Source organism: Sebastes umbrosus, chromosome 9 (assembly GCF_015220745.1).
Source record: "Sebastes umbrosus isolate fSebUmb1 chromosome 9, fSebUmb1.pri, whole genome shotgun sequence".
NCBI lineage: Eukaryota > Metazoa > Chordata > Actinopteri > Perciformes > Sebastidae > Sebastes > Sebastes umbrosus.
Genome location: NC_051277.1, coordinates 15,126,855 through 15,141,686, shown reverse-complemented (window position 1 = coordinate 15,141,686; position 14,832 = coordinate 15,126,855). Strand labels below are relative to the sequence as shown.

The following is a 14,832-nucleotide window of genomic DNA, read 5'->3' as shown; positions in this document are numbered from 1 at the left end:
AGGAGTTTTAGATAGACAGAAACAATAAAATCTGTGGTCTCCAGCGACATCTTCTGGTGAAAGATGAGCAGTTTTTAATTATACTCGGACAAAAACTTTGCATTAAATCTCACCACAAATAATGTTCTTATAGGCTCCAAATGCAGTCCATCCTCGCATGGTGATAACCCTCCAATCATAAACAAATAGTAAATATTTCATCAAGTACACACGTCTTAATGCCGACGTTTAGTATCGAAAACATTTAGTTAAATATTGAGAGTGCAACAACCATCCATTGTTGGACATTTTCTAAAGCCAGACAAGCCACCTCAAAGTTCAAATACTGTAATGAATCCACAAAAAAAGAAAAGACTAAAATATTTACTCATGTAATTTAAATACAATATAAAGTCCTTTAGTTAGCAATGCCTATAATGATACATAAAAACGTGCTTGTTTCATAGTAGGACGACGGAGTTGTTACAAGCCCGACTTCAGCACCATGGAGAGCGCCATTTCACAACATGTTCAGTTCTAAAGAGCTTTTTTTAGTTCAGTGTTAAAATTGTTTTTGAGAGCAGAATGGCAATGAAGGCAAAGCTCTTTAAGTTCAGCACAATGGCAAGGCTGTCTCAATACAAGTGATAACCTGCTGATGTCACGCTGCCCTATACTGTTGAGACTTTTTTCCCCAGAGGGTATACAGTATGAACAGGTTAACGGCATAAGGGTGCTGAAGCCCAGGTTTGCAAAAACTAACACCATGGTCCGCGCTGTTTAAACTCAGGCAAAATGGTTTTCAAGTCAACCTCAGTACATGAAATATTTTCAGAGGGCATTTTTAAACCTTTTTGTCTTTACTTCGCCACATATGACAAAAACAAACAGCGTGGCTATTTGGAAGCTTATGAGACTAAGCTGTTATGTAAAATAATACCCTGAAATAATTTTTCTGTGTGTGCTGTTTTAATGGAGATGTGTAGCTTGAAGGCGAGAGCAAGCCATATGGAACAAATTGTAACAGGACTATGAGTTATCTTGCTAATGTTATTTGTAGTTAAGGAACTTAATCTCCATAAAATACAGCAGCCTCCATGAAGTGTGGTCGTGCATTCATGAAAAGTTATATTAGTTGTTTATGAACAGATGACTGTAGCCTTGCTAACACTTTCATTAACTCCATATTTATCCAAGCTTGCATAAATTCTTATATCAAAGTGCGTGGCTCATAAGAAGTCAAATATTACAAATGGATTTCCAATAAAGTTAATCCCCACTCTATTATTGAAACATGAATTGCAATGTATGGCCTACCTTGTCTTTGTTGGGTAAAGTCTGAGTCCGGGTAAAAGTGTCTCCTCCGTTAATACTGATCAGTTCACCATCTACAGATGGATACGGTGCGGGGAAAACCACTACGTCACTCTTCAGTGTGTCTGAGCTGAAACACACGTCATACTGCTGAGTAGATTTGGAATAAGACCAGCTCCCGTCAGGGTGGGTGGTGATCATTGGGGCGCTGTACCTGCTGAAACTGCCATCTGTCCTGTGGCATTTGACAGCTATTAAACTGATGAGACTCAGCAGAAAGATCACTGACACCGACACAATGGAGATCAGCAGATACAGGTTTAAATCAGAGAAGCTCTCCTCCTTTATGGGCACATGTCTGAACTGAGTCTGGATGTCAGCTGTGCTTTCAACCACCACCACATCAATAGACACAGTAGCTGACAGGGAGGGTTCTCCGTTATCAGAAACCAACACCACCAAGGGGTGAGTTTTCAGGTCATTGTCACTCATTCTCCTCTTAGTCCTGATTTCTCCGGTGCTGGTTCCGATCCGGAAGAGGTTGTTTCCTTTGGACTCAGAAAGGTGATAAGAAAGCAGCGCGTTGTATCCAGAGTCTGCGTCTACAGCCCTGATCTTTGCCACAAAGTATCCCGCTTCAGCAGAATAGGGGATGCTCTCACTGTTAACGGAGCCGTGTTCAGAATAGGGTGCCAGAATATTTGGATTATTGTCGTTTTCATCCAGGATTAAAACGTTCACAGTCACGTTGCTGCTGAGCGGAGGAACACCAGAATCTGTGGCCTGAACTTTAAACTGAAACGTGTTTAACTCCTCATAGTTAAAAGACTGCAGGCTGACCATATCTCCAGTCTCTGAGTTGATGTTTAAAACTGATGAAACTGGAATATTTTTTGGATAACTATCTAACAACTTGTAAGTCAGTTTTGCATTACTGTCCAGATCAGGATCAAATGCATTTATTGTAGAAATAATGGAGCCTGTTGGACTATTCTCTTTCACATAAACATTAATCACAGGCTCCATAAATCGAGGTGCGTTATCATTGACATCAGAAACATGAACAGTAATGACCCTGACACTGGACAGAGGTGGACTTCCTTCATCTGTGGCTGTAATAGTGACATTGTAAAGAGAAGTGTTTTCTCTGTCCAGTGGTCCATCTACTACTAATGAATAGTCATTTTTGTAGTTGGACTTCAGTTTAAATGGAACAGACCCAACTACCTTACAGTTAGTTACACCATTGTTTCCTCCATCTTTATCACTCACTGTAACCAAGGCAACTATTGTTCCCAGTTCTGCGTCCTCTTTTACTGGGGTCATGAGTGACGTCACAGATATTTCTGGGGCATTGTCATTCACATCAATTATCTCTATCAGCAGTTTAGCATGCGCACTACGAGGAGTGGTGCCTTGATCCATTGCTTGAACTCTTACCTCATAAGCAGGCGTCTCTTCATAATCTAATGTCCCCTTCACAGTCATTTCTCCTGTTTCTGAATTTAGATCGAAAATATTTGATGGATCCGCATTTCCTCTTTTGATAAAAGAATACAGAATCTTACTGTTCATGCCTTCGTCTAAATCTGTTGCATTTAACTTAATTACTAGTGTACCGTGTGGAGCATTTTCAGGTACACGCACTTTATAAAGCGATTTGCTAAAAATGGGTATATTATCATTAACATCTAATACATTAACATGTATTTGTAATGACCCAGATCTAGCAGGTTTACCTCCATCTACAGCCGTCAGAAGCAGTGTAATTACTGGCTGTTTCTCTCTGTCTAAAGCTTTCTGCAGCACTAACTCAGCAGACACTCCGTGTTCTCCGCCGCTCTGCACATCAAGCGAGAAATATTCGTTTTGACTCAGCTTGTAGCTCTTCACTGAGTTACTACCTATATCTGCGTCCTCTGCTATTGGGAGAAAATATCGCTCTCCGGTTAAAGATGATTCGGAAATATTCAAAGAATACGTTTTTTCAACAAAAGCAGGCGAATTATCGTTTATATCTAAAACATTGACCTCAATGCGGTGAGCAGTCATTGGATTGTTTAAAACAGCCTGTATTTTGATGGAGCATTTCACCACATTTGGACAAAGCTCCTCTCTGTTTATCCTCTCATCAACAAATATGTTCCCGGTCCGCAAATTCACGTCAAAATATTTCTTACTGTAACTTGAAACAATGCGCAGATCCCTGTTCTCTAGTTCCTGAACATTGAGGTTTAAATCCTTTGCGATATTCCCCACCACGGTGCCTTTGTTCACCTCCTCGGAAATCGAGTAGGATAACTGCGAAGCAGACCAGTCACAAAGACAAAGAAGCACAACCACGTGAATCCAGACGTATTGCTTTTGTCGTCGAATATACATTGTTGATGCAAGAAAAGACCTGAGCCCAGTCGATAATTTATCCTCGGTAGAGATATTTCCGTCCAAAGAAATACAGTTGTGGTAAAGCTCCTGCCCTTCTCGTCACCGCACCGTCCGCGGGTGTACTACTGGCCAGTGACGATTTCATTTTTTCCCATGCAGGGAGGAGGAGTTTTAGATATACAAACACATTCATGTCCATGGTCTCATGCGACATCATGTGGTGAATGTAAGCAAATACAATCCATTGTATCACAAAGTCATATAATTTCCAATATTATGAATGACATAAATGGTCAAGTTTAAACATTTATTTTGATAGTAAGAGTGTGACAACCATCAATCAATTTCTGTGGCTAAACAAGCTATTGTGTGAAGTACAAATAATACAATATATCCAGATAGACAATTACTTCGAATTTAATTTCAGAGTGTACTTGCCATACTCCAAAAGTCCCATATTTAGAATGAATAATAAAATTAAGAAACAACTGTGATTCACAGTAGGATGTAATATAGAAACCACGTAATGCCAACAAAAAATCAAGCACCAAGGACAGCGCCTTTTCACTACATTCAACTTCAGAATGCATTACAAATGTTAGATCAGAGCGATGCAGTTACATACACCTGAGGTTGCAAACTAAGTGCCATGTCGACCTCCCTTTCCATTCAGCTAATGAACAGCTTTGATCAATTTAATCACAAACAACATGCTTTCAACAGATATAAAAGCAGCAGGTTTTGCAGCTGAATTACACCCAGACGTAGTTCAGCACCACGGACAGCTCTATCTAAATACAGGCAATAAACTAAATTAGTTACATATCCCACTTTAACACACAAGCTGTTTACTTGAAACATGAGTGAAGCTTGGTATTTCAGCACAGACAACTTAGGGTATGAGAACATATGCAACAAATTCTGAAAGAGCTAGAAGTTATGTTACAACTTGTGGCTAAGCAACTGATCTCCTACATACCCAAGCCTTAAAGTGCAATCAGACTGTTGTGAGAAGTTAAATTAGTTGCTGTTTCAACACACAGGATACATTGTGAGTCAGTAAAGGTAAGCTATTGTGTTGCCTTATCTATTATGCTCAATTGACGTTCTACATACATATGTTTTATACTGTAAATGGTGTGACTCATAAGCAGCCATGACATTACATTATATTTATATTTTCATGATAGCATTGTTATGTTCTACAATCATTCAGCACAGATGGCCTACCTTGTCTTTGTTGGGTAAAGTCTGGGTTCTGGTAAAAGTGTCTCCTCCGTTAATACTGATCAGTTCACCATCTACAGGTGGATACGGTGCGGGGAAAACCACTACGTCACTCTTCAGTGTGTCTGAGCTGAAACACACGTCATACTGCTGAGTAGATTTGGAGTAAGACCAGCTCCCGTCAGGGTGGGTGGTGATCATTGGGGCGCTGTACCTGCTGAAACTGCCGTCTGTCCTGTGGCATTTGACAGCTATTAAACTGACGAGGCTCAGCAGAAAGATCACTGATACCGACACAATGGCGATCAGCAGATAAAGGTTTAAATCAGAGAAGCTCTCCTCCTTTATGGGCACATGTCTGAACTGAGTCTGGATGTCAGCTGTGCTTTCAACCACCACCACATCAATAGACACAGTAGCTGACAGGGAGGGTTCTCCATTATCAGAAACCAACACCACCAAGGGGTGAGTTTTCAGGTCATTGTCACTCATTCTCCTCTTAGTCCTGATTTCTCCTGTGCTGGTTCCGATCCGGAAGAGGTTGTTTCCTTTGGGCTCAGAGAGGTGATAAGAAAGTAGGGCGTTGTATCCAGAGTCTGCGTCTACAGCCCTGATCTTTGCCACAAAGTATCCTGCTTCAGCAGAATAGGGGATGCTCTCACTGTTAATGGAGCCGTGTTCAGAATAGGGCGCCAGAATATTTGGATTATTGTCATTTTCATCCAGGATTAAAACGTTCACAGTCACGTTGCTGCTGAGCGGAGGAACACCAGAGTCTGTGGCCTGAACTTTAAACTGAAATGTGTTTAACTCCTCATAGTTAAAAGACTGCAGGCTGACTATATCTCCAGTCTCTGAGTTGACGTTTAAAACTGATGATATTGGAATATTTTTTGGATAACTATCTAACAACTTGTAAGTCAGTTTTGCATTACCGTCCAGATCAGGATCAAATGCATTTATTGTAGAAATAATGGAGCCTGTTGGACTATTTTCTTTCACATAAACATTAATCACAGGCTCCATAAATCGAGGTGCGTTATCATTGACATCAGAAACATGAACAGTAATGACCCTGATACTGGACAGAGGTGGACTTCCTTCATCTGTGGCTGTAACAGTGACATTATAAAGAAAAGTGTTTTCTCTGTCCAGTGGTCCATCTACTACTAATGAATAGTCATTTTTGTAGTTGGACTTCAGTTTAAATGGAACAGACCCAACTACCTCACAGTTAGTTACACCATTGTTTCCTCCATCTTTATCACTCACTGTAACCAAGGCAACTATTGTTCCCAGTTCTGCGTCTTCTTTTACTGGGGTCATGAGTGACGTCACTGATATTTCTGGGGCATTGTCATTCACATCAATTATCTCTATCAGCAGTTTAGCATGCGCACTACGAGGAAAAATGCCTTGATCCATTGCTTGAACTCTAATTTCATAAGCAGGCGTCTCTTCATAATCTAATGTCCCCTTCACAGTTATTTCTCCTGTTTCTGAATTTAGATCGAAAATATTGGATGGATCCGTGCTTCCTCTTTTGATAAAAGAATACAGGATCTTACTGTTCATGCCCTCGTCTAAATCTGTTGCATTTAACTTTATTATCACTGTACCGTGTGAGGTATCTTCACGCACACGTACTTTATAAAGCGATTTGCTAAAAGTTGGTATATTATCATTGGCATCTAATACATTAACATGTATTTGTAATGACCCAGATCTAGCAGGTTTACCCCCATCTACAGCCGTCAGAAGCAGTGTAATTACTGACTGTTTCTCTCTGTCTAAAGCTTTCTGCAGCACTAACTCAGCAGACACTCCGTGTTCTCCGCCGCTCTGCACATCAAGCGAGAAATATTCATTTTGGCTCAGCTTGTAGCTCTTCACTGAGTTACTGCCTATATCTGCGTCCTCTGCTATTGGGAGAAGATGTCGCTCTCCGGTTAAAGATGATTCGGAAATATTCAAAGAATACGTTTTCTCAATAAAAGCAGGCGAATTATCATTTATATCTAAAACATTAACCTCAATGCGGTGTGCAGTCATAGGATTGTTTAAAACGGCTTGTATTTTGATGGAGCATTTTACCACATTTGGACAAAGCTCCTCTCTGTTTATCCTCTCATCAACAAATATGTTCCCGGTCCGCAAATTCACGTCAAAGTATTTCTTACTGTAACTCGAAACAATGCGCAGATCCCTGTTCTCTAGTTCCTGAACATTGAGGTTTAAATCCTTTGCGATATTCCCCACCACGGTGCCTTTGTTCACCTCCTCGGAAATCGAGTAGGATAACTGCGAAGCAGACCAGTCACAAAGACAAAGAAGCACAACCACGTGAATCCAGACGTATTCCCTTTGTCGTCGAAAATACATTGTTGATGCAAGAAAAGAACTGAGCCCAGTCGACCATTTATCCCCGGTAGAGATATTTCCGTCCAAAGAAATACAGTAGTGGTAAAGCTCCTGCCCTTCTCGACACAGCAGTGTCCGCGGGTGTACTAATGGCCGATGACGATTTCATTTTTTCCCATGCAGGGAGGAGTTTTGGATATACAAACACATTCATGTTCATGGTCTCATGCGACATCATGTGGTGAATTAAAGAAAATACAATCCAATGTTTCATATAGTCATATAATTTCAAATATTATGAATGAAATAAATGGTCAAGTTTAAACATTTATTTTAATATTAAGAGTGTGACAACCCTCAAGCTATTTCAGTGGCTAAACAAGCTGTTGTATGAAGTACAAATAATACAATATACCCAGGTGGACAATTACTTCGAATTTAATTTCAGAGTCTGCTTGCTATACTCCAAAAATCCCCATATCTAGAATGAATAATAAATTAAAGAAACAACTGTGATTCATCACAGGATGGGATGCAGAAACCTTGTATTGTCAACACAAAATCAAGCACCAAGGACAGCGCCTTTTCACCACATTCAACTTCAGAATGCATTACAAATGTTAGATCAGAGCGATGCAGTTACATACACCTGAGTTTGCAAACTAAGTGCCATGTCGACCTCCCTTTCAATTCAGCTGAAGAACAGCTTAGATTAATTTAATCACAAACAACATGCTTTCAACAGACATAAAAGCAGCAGGGTTTGCAGCTGAATTACACCCAAACGTAGTTCAGCACCATTGAGAGCTCTATCTAAATACAGGCAATATACTAAATTAGTTAGATTGTCCCACTTTAACACACAAGCTGTTTACTTAAAACATCAGTGAAGCTTGGTAATTTCAGCACAGACAACTTAGGGTATGAGAACATATGCAACAAATTCTGAAAGAGCTGGAAGTTATGTTAAAACTTGTGGCTAAGCAACTGATCTCGAACATACCCAAGACTTACAGTGCAATAAGACTGTCGTGAGAAGTTAAATAAGTTGTTGTTTCAACACACAGGATAAATTGGTAGTCAGTAAAGGTAGGCTATTGTGTTGCCTTATCTATGATGCTTGATTTACGTTCTACATACATATGTTTTATACTGTAAATGGTGTGACTCATAAGCAGCCATGAAATTGCATTATATTTATATTTCCATCATATAATTGTTATGTTCTTAAGCATTCAGCACAGATGACCTACCTTGTCTTTGTTGGGTAAAGTCTGAGTTCTGGTAAAAGTGTCTCCTCCGTTAATACTGATCAGCTCACCATCTACAGGTGGATATGGTGCGGGGAAAACCACTACGTCACTCTTCAGTGTGTCTGAGCTGAAACACACGTCATACTGCTGAGTAGATTTGGAGTAAGACCAGCTCCCGTCAGGGTGGGTGGTGATCATTGGGGCGCTGTACCTGCTGAAACTGCCGTCTGTCCTGTGGCATTTGACAGCTATTAAACTGATGAGGCTCAGCAGAAAGATCACTGACACCGACACAATGGAGATCAGCAGATACAGGTTCAAATCAGAGAAGCTCTCCTCCTTTATGGGCACATGTCTGAATGGAGTCTGGATGTCAGCTGTGTTTTCAACCACCACCACATCAATAGACACAGTAGCTGACAGGGAGGGTTCTCCGTTATCAGAAACCAACACCACCAAGGAGTGAGTTTTCAGGTCATTGTCACTCATTCTCCTCTTAGTCCTGATTTCTCCGGTGCTGGTTCCGATCCGGAAGAGGTTGTTTCCTTTGGGCTCAGAGAGGTGATAAGAAAGCAGCGCGTTGTATCCAGAGTCTGCGTCTACAGCCCTGATCTTTGCCACAAAGTATCCTGCTTCAGCAGAATAGGGGATGCTCTCACTGTTAACGGAGCCGTGTTCAGAATAGGGCGCCAGAATATTTGGATTATTGTCGTTTTCATCCAGGATTAAAACGTTCACGGTCACGTTGCTGCTGAGCGGAGGAACACCAGAATCTGTGGCCTGAACTTTAAACTGAAACGTGTTTAACTCCTCATAGTTAAAAGACTGCAGGCTGACCATATCTCCAGTCTCTGAGTTGATGTTTAAAACTGATGAAACTGGAATATTTTTTGGATAACTATCTAACAACTTGTAAGTCAGTTTTGCATTACTGTCCAGATCAGGATCAAATGCATTTATTGTAGAAATAATGGAGCCTGTTGGACTATTCTCTTTCACATAAACATTAATCACAGGCTCCATAAATCGAGGTGCGTTATCATTGACATCAGAAACATGAACAGTAATGACCCTGACACTGGACAGAGGTGGACTTCCTTCATCTGTGGCTGTAATAGTGACATTGTAAAGAGAAGTGTTTTCTCTGTCCAGTGGTCCATCTACTACTAATGAATAGTCATTTTTGTAGTTGGACTTCAGTTTAAATGGAACAGACCCAACTACCTCACATTTAGTTACACCATTGTTTCCTCCATCTTTATCACTCACTGTAACCAAGGCAACTATTGTTCCCAGTTCTGCATCTTCTTTTACTGGGGTCATGAGTGACGTCACTGATATTTCTGGGGCATTGTCATTCACATCAATTATCTCTATCAGCAGTTTAGCATGCGCACTACGAGGAGAGGTGCCCTGATCCATTGCTTGAACTCTAACTTCATAAGCAGGCGTCTCTTCATAATCTAATGTCCCCTTCACAGTTATTTCTCCTGTTTCTGAATTTAGATCGAAAATATTTGACGGATCAATATTTCCTCTTTTGACAAATGAATACAAGATCTTACTGTTCATGCCCTCGTCTAAATCTGTTGCGTTCATCTTAATTACCACTGTTCCGTGTGCAGAATTTTCACGCACATGTACTTTATAAAGCGATTTGCTGAAAATTGGCGAATTATCATTCGCATCTACTACATTTACATTGATCTGTAATGTACCCGATCTAGGAGGTTTTCCTCCATCCACAGCGGTCAGTATCAGTTTAATAAACGGCTGTTTCTCTCTGTCTAAAGCTTTCTGCAGCACTAACTCAGCAGACACTCCGTGTTTTCCGCCGCTCTGCACATCAAGCGAGAAATATTCGTTTTGGCTCAGCTTGTAGCTCTTCACTGAGTTACTGCCTATATCTGCGTCTACTGCTATTGGGAGAAGATATTGTTCTCCCGGTGACATTGATTCGGAGGTGTTTAACGAATACGATTGTTCAATAAATTCCGGCGAGTTATCATTTATGTCTAAAACACTGACCTCAATGCGGTGAACATTCATTGGATTGCTCAAAACAGCCTGTATTCTCAGGGAGCATTGTGCCGTGTTCGGACAAAGCTCCTCTCTGTTTATCCTCTCATCAACAAAGATGTTCCCGGTCCGCAAATTCACGTCGAAATATTTCTTACTGTAACTCGAAACAATACGTAGATCCCTGTTTTCTAGGTCTTGTACATTCAAATTTAAATCCTTTGCGATATTCCCCACCACGGTGCCTTTGTTCACCTCCTCGGAAATGGAGTAGGATAACTGCGAAGCAGACCAGTCACAAAGACACAGCAGCGCAACAATATGAATCCAGGCATATCCCTCCTTTCCCATCGTTGCACATTTAACACTGAATCTCTCTTCTCGTGTATTTCCAGTGTATTTATATATCCTTCTTTAACGCGATTCCCCAGCAGCAGTAGCAGCAGTAGCAGCAGCCCTTCTCCCCACAGCACGATCCCGTGTCTCTCTATAAACTGACGGCCAATGACGGTTTCAGGTTTCCCGTGCAGGGAGGAGTTTTACACATATTGTAACAATCATATCTGTGGTCTCCAGCGACATCATGTGGTAACTGACAGATATGTCAACATAAATGTGAGTAACAGAAATTCCAATGTGTTGCAGTATTATAAAAGCTGTGTTATATGAATAGTTTGCACAGATTGACTTCATCGCATAGAAACACAAATCAAAAGTTATTTTTTATGACATATAGTCATGCCCATTTTCAAATGTAAATCTGGAAACTTAAGGAGCTATTCAAGGGTACAGCAGAGTCCTGGTGGTGTAGTGCATCCACAAAAAAACTCAATTTGAGGGAATTTCAGGCAACATTAACTATTCATGTAGAATAGTTACGTAATTAGCATTATTAACAAGTCAACCAACATATCCCTTAAAGAATACAAATGTAATACTGTCATTGTTTTCACTAAAACAATGTAGATGGTTTAACAATAGAAGGATCCAGAGAGTTTACAGAATGCAACGATTGCACAGACTAATTTCAGCACCACGGACAGCGCTGTACATTCAGGCTATAAACTGAATAGATCCAGTGTGCTGATCAACTGTTTAGAGCCGATATTATCAAACAATCCTGTTTTCAAAGGCTGCCATCGCAGGACCTTAAAACATAAAAATATGAGTATGGGTGCTCTTTCTTCGAGGTGTTACAAAATTTGTAACTGTCTGAGTTCCATCACTGATGTGAATTTCTATTTGTTATTATCTACATTGTATGCTCACATGAACAGTTTGTGAAGTCTCTCAACAGGGGAGCTATTATTACTACTTTTATTACTTTGTTTTCAGGTTCTGTTAACTTTTACATGCAGAATAACACCAAAAGCTTATCGCAAAAAATGTAAATAACAGCAATTGTAAACTGAAAGCACTTCATTATTACTGAAGAACACATACCTTGTCTTTGTTGGGTAAAGTCTGAGTTCTGGTAAAAGTGTCTCCTCCGTTAATACTGATCAGCTCACCATCTACAGGTGGATATGGTGCGGGGAAAACCACTACGTCACTCTTCAGTGTGTCTGAGCTGAAACACACGTCATACTGCTGAGTAGATTTGGAGTAAGACCAGCTCCCGTCAGGGTGGGTGGTGATCATCGGGGCGCTGTACCTGCTGAAACTGCCATCTGTCCTGTGGCATTTGACAGCTATTAAACTGATGAGGCTCAGCAGAAAGATCACTGACACCGACACAATGGCAATCAGCAGATACAGGTTCAAATCAGAGAAGCTGTCCTCCTTTATGGGCACATGTCTGAACTGAGTCTGGATGTCAGCTGTGCTTTCAACCACCACCACATCAATAGACACAGTAGCTGACAGGGAGGGTTCTCCGTTATCAGAAACCAACACCATCAAGGGGTGAGTTTTCAGGTCATTGTCACTCATTCTCCTCTTAGTCCTGATTTCTCCGGTGCTGGTTCCGATCCGGAAGAGGTTGTTTCCTTTGGGCTCAGAGAGGTGATAAGAAAGCAGCGCGTTGTATCCAGAGTCTGCGTCTACAGCCCTGATCTTTGCCACAAAGTATCCCGCTTCAGCAGAATAGGGGATGCTCTCACTGTTAACGGAGCCGTGCTCAGAATAGGGCGCCAGAATTGTTGGATTATTGTCGTTTTCATCCAGGATTAAAACGTTCACAGTCACGTTGCTGCTGAGCGGAGGAACACCAGAGTCTGTGGCCTGAACTTTAAACTGAAACGTGCTTAACTCCTCATAGTTAAAAGACTGCAGACTGACTATATCCCCAGTCTCTGAGTTGATATTCACAACTGTTGAAATTGGAAAACTTTTTGGATAATTATCCATTAATGAATAAGTCAATCTAGCATTTTCATTTGCATCTGCATCCTGTGCAGTTGTTCTTGCTATGATATCTCCCACTTTACTATTCTCCTTCACATAAATATTTATGTTGGCTTCTGGGAAATGAGGTGCGTTGTCATTAATATCAGAAATTTGCACAGTGATTACAGCAGTGCTAGAAAGAGGTGGACTACCTTCATCTGTAGCAGTGATGCTTACATTGTACTGTGACACAATCTCTCTGTCAAGGAGACCATCAACTATCAGAGAGTAATAGTTTTTGTAGTTTGACTTTAATGAAAAAGGGACTGAGTTTTTGATTTTACAAGTGGTAAGGCCATTTTGCCCTCCATCTTTATCAGTCACAGTAACCAATGCAACAACTGTTCCAATTTCAGCATTTTCCTTCACTGGACTCATTAGTGAAGTTATAGAGATTTCTGGTGCATTGTCATTGACATCAACAACCTCTACCAGCACTTTAGAATAACCACTGCGAGGGGATCCACCCTGGTCTGTTGCTTGTACTCGTAATTCATATGCATTACTTTCCTCATAATCCAAATTAGCCTTCACAATGATTTCACCACTTTCAGGACTGACAATGAATCTATCAGGAGATTTCACATTTCCTCCTTTCATTAAAGAATATCTGATGTCGGAATTTGACCCTTCGTCTAAATCAGTTGCATTTAGCTTCAATATTGTTGTACCTATGGATGCATTTTCGCTGACTCTTACTTTATAAAGCGGCTTGCTAAAGGAAGGGATGTTATCATTAACATCTATCACATTCACAAGAAGCTGCATAGTGCCAGACCTTGCAGGTTTTCCTCCGTCTACAGCAGTTAATGTTAATCTAATAGTGGGTTGTTTCTCTCGGTCTAAAGCTTTCTGCAGCACCAACTCAGCGGACGCACCGTCTCCTCCGCTGCTCACATCTATGGAGAAATGCTCGTTCGGACTTAACTTGTAGGTTTTCACTGAATTACTGCCCGTGTCTGCATCCTGAGCTATTGGGAGCGGATACCTCTCTCCCGTTGAGGACGACTCGGAGATATTAAACACATGGATTTGCTCCAGGAATGATGGTGTGTTATCGTTGATGTCAAGAACACTGACCTCAATGCGATAAATATTCATAGGATGGCTCAATAGTCCCTCTATATTTAGGGAACACTTGGGTAAATTTGGACAAAGCTCTTCTCGGTCTATCCTCTCGTTAACAACCAAAGCTCCTGTTCTCAAATTAGCCTCGAAATATTTCTTACTGTATCCCGATACAATCCGAAATCCCCGCTCCTCCAGTTGCTGTGTCTGAATGTTTAAATCCTTAGCGAGATTCCCCACCGCTGTCCCTTTGTCCACCTCCTCGGAAACGGAGTAGGAGATCTGAGCTGCAGACCAGCCGGATAAACAAAGAAGAATGGCGCACAACACCCATACGGCCTCTCTACGCTGTTGACGACTCATCCTTTTTGTTTAGATGAGAAATCCAAGCAAATAAACGTCATTCATCCACAAAAACGGGGAAATATCCACAAGACAGCCAAGCGCTCTTCATTTAGGAACCATCTTTCGAGACGAAGTGGTTTACAAACCCAGCCCCTACGAAACGGACAGGCTGATTCACCGACAGCGGAGGAGGAGTTTTACGTCATTAATGGCCACGATTGGATGTGTGGTCTCGGGCGACATCTTGCGTTCCTTTCATAGACCACAGTGGATTCTTTACAAACTACATCGCATGAGTTAATGCTGTTTCTTAAAGGATATACCAGAAATGTATGATCGGATTCCGTGAAACGTTATGTTTGTTTTATCACAAAGACAAAATACAAGAACAGAGAAAGAAGCCAAGTAGTTGGAAAGTAAATTAATCAGGGAATGATGATATAACTGGAAAGAGGGACAATAATACATCGATGAGTGTAAAGTGAAAAAAGTG

The 14,832-nt window shown here is 41.0% G+C and overlaps 3 protein-coding genes across 16 annotated transcripts in view; 1 reads left to right on the top strand and 2 right to left on the bottom strand.

Moving 5' to 3' along the window:
* LOC119494180 (fibroblast growth factor 18-like) overlaps window positions 1–14,832 on the top strand; it is a 247,537-nt gene that overhangs the window by 14,850 nt on the left and 217,855 nt on the right. The gene's annotated exons all lie outside the window — the stretch shown is intronic.
* The window catches only part of LOC119494157 (protocadherin alpha-C2-like), a 169,968-nt gene that overhangs the window by 48,481 nt on the left and 106,655 nt on the right, over window positions 1–14,832 (bottom strand). Inside the window, exon 1 of one of the 12 annotated variants that reach the window (XM_037779819.1) lies at window positions 8,520–10,995. The exons of 10 other annotated variants lie outside the window; for them this stretch is intronic. In XM_037779819.1, coding sequence (XP_037635747.1) covers window positions 8,520–10,889 — 2,370 coding nt within the window. In that variant the 5' untranslated portion in view covers window positions 10,890–10,995. Of the gene's footprint in view, window positions 1–1,296; window positions 4,169–8,519; window positions 10,996–14,832 lie in introns of those variants that run through there. One more of the 12 variants, XM_037779813.1, reaches the window with a different exon arrangement.
* Window positions 7,294–14,831, bottom strand: LOC119494170 (protocadherin alpha-8-like). The gene is made up of 2 exons (XM_037779841.1): window positions 11,982–14,831; window positions 7,294–8,519 (listed from the first exon to the last, which is right to left on the bottom strand). Exons 1-2 carry the CDS (start codon window positions 14,355–14,357, stop codon window positions 8,502–8,504), a joined length of 2,394 nt encoding a protein of 797 aa, XP_037635769.1. The 5' UTR covers window positions 14,358–14,831; the 3' UTR covers window positions 7,294–8,501.

Coding starts and splice junctions, on each gene's coding strand:
- LOC119494170 (XM_037779841.1), bottom strand. CDS start 14,357: ATGAGTCGTCAACAGCGTAGAGAGGCCGTATGGGTGTTGTGCGCCATT.